Source organism: Megascapheus bottae, chromosome X, assembly GCF_031878675.1.
Source record: "Megascapheus bottae isolate mThoBot1 chromosome X, mThoBot2.hap1, whole genome shotgun sequence".
NCBI classification, from domain to species: domain Eukaryota; kingdom Metazoa; phylum Chordata; class Mammalia; order Rodentia; family Geomyidae; genus Megascapheus; species Megascapheus bottae.
Window position 1 is genome coordinate 85,673,292 of NC_143547.1, and position 8,773 is coordinate 85,682,064.

At 39.1% G+C, this 8,773-nt stretch overlaps 1 protein-coding gene across 1 annotated transcript; it reads right to left on the minus strand.

Annotated features, from left to right (window-relative positions):
- Positions 1 to 6,438: 6,438 nt before the first annotated feature.
- On the minus strand, positions 6,439 to 8,132 carry LOC150041486 (DDB1- and CUL4-associated factor 12-like protein 2). The gene is made up of 2 exons (XM_090327167.1): positions 6,707 to 8,132; positions 6,439 to 6,624 (listed from the first exon to the last, which is right to left on the minus strand). The coding sequence occupies exon 1, from the start codon at positions 8,130 to 8,132 to the stop codon at positions 6,729 to 6,731; it is 1,404 nt and encodes a 467-aa protein (XP_090183293.1). The 3' UTR covers positions 6,439 to 6,624; positions 6,707 to 6,728.
- Between the last annotated feature and the right edge of the window lie 641 nt (positions 8,133 to 8,773).

Here is an 8,773-nt window from a genome sequence, read left to right on the forward strand (position 1 = left end):
ACCTGAGAACAAATGCACAGAGACATATAGTTCAGGCCCTGATTTCAAGCCCTAGGACTAGCAAGATGAATCAATAAATTAATAAATAAACTAGTAAGGTATTCCTAAAGCAAACACCAATGATCTCTGCAGCTTCTCTGTATTAGCATGTCATGTTTTGATTGATCTATAGAACTGTGTAGCTCCATAGTGACATATTGAGTGTAGTTGAATTATCTAACAGTTGCAGACATTTGAGACCTGTTAGTAAAACATCTAGAAGGGTTTTGTTAATATATTCAGAAGGGCTTTGTTAACTGCTTTCTAATTCTTGTAAATTAGCCAGTAATAGAATTATTTGACAACTGATTCAACGCTGAGTAAAGACAGATACATATCAACTTCTGGAGAATTAAATTGCATGTGTAGGTATTGCTAGAGTGTATTTAACAAATGAATTGTTTTGCCAGTCCCGGGGCTTGAACTCAGGGCCTGAACACTGTCCTTGGGCTGTCCTCAATGCTAGCTCTCTACTATTTCAGCCATATCACTACTTCCTGCCTTTTCTATATATGTGGTACTGAGGAATCGAACCTGGGTCTTCGTGAGTGCTAGGCAAGCATTCTACTACTGGTCCAAACTCCTGGCTTGAATTGTTTAAAAATAATACTGAATTTGAACTCAGGGCCTTATGCTTATAAAACAGGAGTTCTACTACAGCCATATCAGCCCTTTTTGCTATTACTATTTTTTAGATAGAAGATGCTTCCTTTTTTTGCCCCGTTTGGCTTGTATGGCAATATTACAGTTTATAATTTCTGCATGGTTGAAATGACATCTAGTAATATTAAGACCAGTTTTTAGTTCTGTTTTATTTTGTTTTGTTTGGAGTTGAATGAACTTATTGGCTCTGCTGTCCCCAGTTATTCTGATACATCCCAAGCAGCTCAGCCTCCAGGCAGCTCAGATTATAATAGTACAAGCCACTAAGCATCACTAACAAATAAATTTTGGCTAGATGACTCAGCTCAGATTATGTCAATGGCCATTCTCATTTTAAAATTCTTCTCAGTTTTTAGAGAATCAGGAAATTAACCAATTCCCAATATTAAGGGGAAAAATAAATATTTGAATTAGTAATATGCTTGGTTAGGCAATATATGGATTGATAGAAATTAACAGATACAACTTTTTTATGTGTGGTTATAAGCAACTAATGTTGTCAGGAGCTGGTGGTAATTTTCCTTAAAGTTATGTTATCCTATATATTTAAATGAATTAGATTTCTTACTAAATCAGGCATGTTGTTACTAATTTACTTCACAGTCTATAATAATGTTTTTACTTCTATAGACTTGACTCAGAGGTAGAAAATACTTTAGATAACTAGAAATTTGTAAAATATAAATAAAAAAGTAATTGCTGGGCATCAATGGCTCAAGCCTGTAAGCCTAGCTACTCAGGAGTTTGAGATCTGAGGATTGTGATTTAAAGCCTGCCCTAGTAGGAAAATCTATGAGACTTTTATGTCCAGTAAACTAAAACAAAAGCTAAAAATGAATTGTAGCTCAAGTTGTAGAGCATTAGCCTTGAGTGAAAAAAAAGCTAAGAAACTGCATCTGACTGCATCCAGGCCCTGAGTTCAAGTCCAGGAAGGGGATATATATATATATATATATATATATATATGTTACTTAGCTTTGCAATTTTATTTTACTTTTCTACTGATAATAACGCTTCAACTGAAAGGTCTTACACTGGCATAAATTACTTGTTCAAGAAATTGGTGCTTTAACATTAGGGTCATATGTATCAGCCTGGCTTTTATGGTGATAATTTGGAATTGGAGTCCCATAGGTATTTCTGCCTGGTCTGACTTTGACCTTTTGTCCTCCAGACCTTAGCCTCTTAAATAGTAAGAATGACGAATTAACTAATTCGTTTTGTAGTCTTAGAAAAAGATAAGCTTAGGGACTGGGAGTGTGGCCTAATAGTAGAGTGACTGCTTAGTATGCACAAAGCCTTCGGTTCAATTTCTTCATACCACAAATACAGAAAAAGCCAGAAGAGGTGCTGTGGCTCAAGTGGTATATTGCTAGCTTTGAAAAACCTCAAGAACATCGGGCGCAGTGGCTCATGCCTGTAATCCTAGCTCCTCAGGAGGCTGAGATCTGAGGATCTCGGTTCAAAGCCAGCCCTGACACTAAAGTCGGTGAGACTCTTCTCTCCAATTCACCACTGGAAAACTGGAAGTGCTGCTGTAGCTCCAGGGGTAGGGCAGTAACCTTGAGTTGAAGAGCTCTGGAACAGCACCCAGGCCCAGAGTCCAAGCCACACAACTGACAAAAAAAAGAGAACAACAAAAAAAGAAAAAGGTCAAGAACAATCCCCAAGGACTGGCAAAAAAGTAACTTAAAAAATATAAGCTTAAAGATACAATAATGTTTAAGACTGATCATTGTCATTAGGAGCCAAATCAGAAAATAAATCTATCTAGGATCATATCTACCATTTCTTCTTTCAAATCCTACCCTGAACAGAATGTGTTATTTCTTTTTTTTTTTGCCAGTCCTGGGCTTGAGCTCAGGGCCTGAGCACTGTCCTTGGACTTTCTCAAGGCTAGAGCTCTACCACTTGAGCCTCAGCACCACTTCTGGCTTTTTTCTATGTATGTGGTACCGAGGAATCGAACCCGGGTCTTCATGCATGCTAGGCAAGCACTTTAACCACTAGGCCAAACTCCCGGCCAGAAAGTGTTATTTCTTAAAATGTTATTTCCAAGTGTCTTACAATGATTCCAAAACACAATAACTGTTCTTCACTACATATTTGAAGATTCATAGTAGATACTTTGGTGAAATTCTTAGGTAACAGTTCAAATTTTTAAGTAAATATTTTTTTCTTTCTTTTATGGGGCTTGAACTCTAGGCCTCAGAACTGTCCCTGAGTTCTTCAGCTCATTGCTAGTGTTCTACCACTTTAGCCACAGCGCCACTTATGGTTCTAGGTAAGAGTCTCATGAACTTTTGTGCCTAAGGTGGCATTCAACTGCAATCCTCAGATCTCAGCCTCCTGAATAGCTAGGATTACAGGCATGAGCTACCAGCCCCTGGCAAGCATACTGTTTAAAATTTTTCTGGTAGATGTTTTATTTTTTCCATGCAATGTTTTTATTTTTATTGTATAAGGTTACAGTTACTTAAGTCAGATAAAGAGTACATTTTACCTATGGTAAATATTGCTTCCTGAACTTTAGTGTGGTCTTGTCTTTTGGCCATATCCTTGACACCATCTGCTGTTATTTGTGTTCCTGATAAGGCCATTTTAAATGGGGTGAGGTGTAATCCCAATGTAGCTAAAATATAGAATTAACCCAGATGGTCCTCAGTAGAAAATGTGGTATACCAAGAAAATGTGGTAGATAGTCACAATGCAAGTCTATGCTTCCATCAGAAACAATGGCATTGCCCCATTCATAAGGCAATGGAAAGATCTGGGGAAAAATCATATTAATTGAAGCCAGCCCCACAGAAAACATAGGCTCTATGGTTTTGTTGATTTGTAATAATTAGTATATGCCAAGGCGAGTGGAAGTAAAGATTCCCAATAGCCCAATGGCTATGTACATATGACCACAAAATCTGATGCTAATTCAATGATCTCCATGATATGGAAATAAGAAGTTTTTGTAGCTTTTTTTAAATGTACTTTTTGCAGTTACATTTTTTTCTTTTGTTCTTGGTCTCCTCTGGTTTATTCACCCTGTGTCAGTTTCTGATGTAGGTACCCTTTGTCTTGCATATAAGTTTATCTGATTTGAGGAAGGGAAGGAAAATCACAGAAATGGTGTGACAAAGACACTAGACTAGACAAATGAGCTTTATAATTTGCTGGGTAGGGGAGTCCTTGGCAGGAAAGTGGGAGAAAACAAGGGTGGGGATTATATTGCTCTAAAAAAATGTATTCATTACCTTTCTCATTGAATTGTTACCCCTCTGTATATCACCTGTATAATAAAATAAAATGAGTATATTTCTTTGAGAAACATCATACCTCTTCCCTTGCTCTCTCCCAGTTTAGTGACTACACCCTTAAGTTAAAAAAATTATAACAGAATAAGCTCCCAGTAGTTTACACATGTAATGCTAGCTATTCAGGAGTCTGAGATCCCAAGATTGGAGGTTGGAAGTCAAATTGGGCAGGAAGTCCTTTAGACTAACTACATCTCCAAATTATGAGCCATAAGTTGCAATAAAGTTATTGCTCAAGTGACAGAGAATTAGCCATATCCAAGAAAACAGAAAGCACAGGTCCTGCATTTCAAACAGTGGGACTAGAAGAAAGGAAAACTATAATAAAGATGAATATTACATAAGTTCTCCCCACCCCCCTTACACAGCGTAAATAACACCATAATAAAATTTTAAAAATAATACAATAATAAAACACCAAAACCAATACCAAACTAAAAATAATACCATAAGAAAAGAGGACAATGGAGGAGGATGGGTGGTGTTAAGAAATAGCAGTATTTCTGCTAGGTGCTGGTGAGCAGAGAAGCTCAGAAACACTGTACAGGCCCTGAGTTTACATCCCAGGACCAAACCAAAAAAAAAAAAAAAAGAAAGAAAAAGGAAAATGAAAGCAAGGAAGGAAGGGAAGGAGGAAGGGAGCAAGCAATATAGATTTTGTGAATTGAATCATCAAACTTTATATGCATACATAAACATATGTATGTATCTATGTATTGTTAATAAATATCTAGATTAGACATAGAAGTTTCAGAGATTCCGCCTTGACCAATCACTGGGTGTAGCAGCAGGATTCTGACACTCTAGGGATACAGAATATTGATTTCCAGTGGTATATAGAATTTGTATTTGTCTTTATTGCTCTTTATGTTTTTGGATGGATAAATTAACATGACTTGATCCAAAAATTAAGGAAATTTTATGAAAAACAAGAGAAACACAGACTATAATTTTATATTATTCAATAGCAAAGACTAGTTTATTTACTTTAAATTACCAAACTTCCATAAAATAGAATTAATTTACAACAAAAATGTGTTTCAAAAAATATCAATTTCCTTGGATTGTGTAACTGTGGAGAAATGAAAATCATACACATTCTCTGCCCTCATGGTATTTATAAGGGAGATGCAAACTCATTTGTGTACAGAAATACATTTTACTGAAATTTAACAAGATAATCTAATTTCAAATAATGAACCATATTTATAATGCCTATAACCTTTTATAGATATAATCTGATATTTGGAATCAATAAGTTACTCAACACATTTCGTTATCAAACTTGTTACTAAATATTATGCATGTTGTTTGGATACTAAATTTTATGCATGTTGTTTGGATACTGAAGAAGCAAGAGGGCAAAATATTTAAGGCAAGGGAATCATGGCACAGTATCAATCCTAGGCCAATATAACGTGGAAATTTTTTGTAGTTGTTTTGGGGCTTGAATTCAGGGTCTTTATGCTACCCCTGAACTTTTGGGCTGAAGGTTAGTACTCTACCCCTTTAAGGAGATCTCCACCTTCAGGCTTTTTTGCAATTTTATTTAAGATAAAGGTTTCACAAACTTTCCTGCTGGCTTCAGATGACAGATTCCTGAGAAGCTATAAATATAGTTGTGGACCAACATCACTAAGCTACCCTGTCAAATTTTAGTGAAGCACCAATGGCATTTCTCACCTTCAGTATGCTTACATATAAACACAGCACTCTTTCATAACATTGAGCTATGGGCATTCATCTGAATTCCAATGTTCTTTGCTTCAAAATACCCAATGTGTTTATAGTCTTTAGCTTTCTTTCTGAAAAAAAATGTATGGTGTACTTTATTTTACATATCATTACTTTAAAACAATATATTTATGCCTAAAGATGTATAAAGTTTCAAAATTCATAAAATAATTTTATATTAAGTGGAGTTAGCTTGGGATGTTAGAAATCCTGCTTTGGTTGATGACACTGAAATTGTGTGCAAGTTTCTTAAACAACAAACATTCATATTTATAAGGTTTGTCCACAGTGTCCCAAGAGATCATAGCCCATTTTCTATTTTCTGCTTCCTTGTTAAGTCTTGGGCACAATGAATGTCTGTTCCCCCTTCCTCGTTACTCAATAAACAGTCTTCATCTTCGCCTATTGATGATCAAGTTGGTCTATTACTTTTCCATTCTCCTCCATTTACCTAATAGAAGTGCAAAATTCTAGAACAGCTTTCTTTAGAAAAAACGAGCATTTAACACTGACAACATGCGAAGTATATGAGACTTGTTTCCAAAGAATAAGATACAAAAAACGCATTGCAATGCTGACAACATGCAAACAATATACACTATGATCACAATGGTGGAAAACTACTGCTGTTTCATTACAGATTTCAAACTTTATTTGAAAGTGTTATTATACCATATAGTAGGCATGGAAAATAACTAAAATAGTACTGTCTTTATATTGATAAGATGAAACAAAGAAAATGTACAGAACTATATAACTGCAAATCGAGTGGGTCTCCTCTTGAACTGATTGTTGGAGTAGAAAAATCTTGAAACTAATTTTGGAGAGACCATTTCTTTGTCTGCTTAGAAATACTCTGGTTAGGTTAAGTCAACTGCACCTGGAAGACAAAAGAGCCACTGTTAAAAATCCCAATGAAATATGAAGAAGTTAAGGTAAAATGAAATTTAAGTTATTTGTACCTTGAAAAAGAGGCAGTCATCTTTAGCTCCAGAGGCCTACATAGTTTCCATAGAGGTCAGAGTGGAGTGGACCCCCAGCCACAAAAAGCTTCAGCTCTGGCCAGTTGTAGCAGTGGGTGTAGACTGCATTTGGAAATTCCTGCATACCAATGTAGGAGTTTACCCAGAGGTCATCATGGATAAGCCAGCCTCGGCTACAGGAGAGTTTCAACTTCTTTCCTGTAGGACTGGGAATGGCATCTGTATCAGGTGAAGACTTCTCCTCTAGGAATTTCTGGGCACGAATATCACAAAACAGCAGAGAACCTTGTCCAGTGCCGACAGTAACAATATGCTGGCAGGTACTAAGCGAATGTACACCCAGGCTGCGCTCATGGGAGCACATGGATTGGATATTTTGCTGTGGTTGTCGTGGATCCAAAAAGGAGATGTGAGACTGGGAGCCCACAACATACAGGGAGAACTCATCACTGTAGGTCAGGCACAAGTTCTCTCGGCAGTGTGGCAGCCGCACAGACTGCAGCCTTGACAGATGGTTCTCGGTTTTCCACAGGTGAATGTAACCATCCAGGGACAATGCTCCCAATTCTTGGTTCTTGGCACTAAAAGCAAGGGCTCGCACTTTCTGATTATCCATGGTGTTGGAAGTTGTAGGGATAGCCTCCACAAAGATAGGACGGATGTGACCATACATTAGAAGCTCCCTATCATTGTGCCAAGTAATGCTGCCCGTGAACATATCAGAGTTTATTCGCCAGAGTGCCACAGTGCCATCTCGGGATCCACTCACAGCCACGGTGTCAGTCACCCAGGCAATAGCTGAGATCCAGTCTGTGTGGCCTTCGCGGTCACCCAAGCAGAAGGGTTTGAGACTAGGAAGCTGGTAGACTGCAAGGCTGCTGGAGTTTTTACCCCCGGTGGCCAGAAGCGTGCCAGAAGGATTCAGCTCTATGGCATGAATCCCACGGGTGGGCTGGGCCCAGGCCACATAGGGGGCCATGTCTCGAAGGAGTGGGAGGTGCTTGATGTGGCCCGTATGCACATCCACCACGAAAAGTGTGTTGCACTTGGTTCCACACACTACCTGCCTGGTATTCAGCCACTGGGATGCATACACCTTGTTCAAGGTGCCTAGAAACAGCTGGCGTTCGCGCAGCATCTCGGGCAGCCGCTGCGCCACATAGCCCTGCATGTCGCCCTCGAAGCCGCGCACCTTGGCGAGGTCCCACGCGCCCATCTCGCGGAGTTTCAGGTAGTGAACCAGTGAGCGCCGCGCCGCCTGGCGCTTCTGCAGCTTAGCCACCACCGGCCCGTCTCCCTGGCCCGCCGCCCCAGAGCCCAGCGATGAGAACTTCGTTGTCCAGTCCCCATTTCTCTCCTCTTCCTCAGGTATTACCTTCGGGCTGCTTGGTTGCTGCTCAGCCATAGCAACTGACTACTCCTCTAGACTGTGGTGAAGACCAGTGTTCGAAAGCGAGAGATGTCAAACGTCAAGAGTCTGTGACGCGCATTAAATATGGCCTCTGAGGTCCATTGACAGCAAGGAAGTTGAAGTTGACGAGATGAGGCAAGGATCACGTGCTATGAAGAACTGAGAGGAGAAGTCAGTTCTGGGGGCAGCGAAGGTGGCGACAGTGAAGGAAAGGTATATTGGCGTGCCAAATATGAGGGTTTGAATGTCCACAGAGAAGTCTCTAGAATAGAGAGAACAGCGACCCGACAGTTAGCCGCCAGAGGAAGGACCGCAAGGGCAAAAATACTGTGAATGCTGGGTAATGCAATCGAAGCCGGAAGATGGCAACAGGAAGTAGATGGGGCGGGGCACAGGGAAGAGACTGCAGCGGTGACATTTAGTAGTAAAATGCATGTCAAAAAAATGACATATTTGTACAGTACAAATAAGTATTACCTTACAAATAAACCTACAAACCAGCTTACTAAGATTCTACAAATGATTAAATCTGACATATGTAAAAAGAACTTACAGGAAATAGCGAAAGAAATAGAAAAATAAGTAAATGAATTAACATTAGGGAACATTACTCAAGTACCACATGAAAGCCTATA

Coding starts and splice junctions, on each gene's coding strand:
- LOC150041486 (XM_090327167.1), bottom strand. CDS start 8,132: ATGGCTGAGCAGCAACCAAGCAGCCCGAAGGTAATACCTGAGGAAGAG.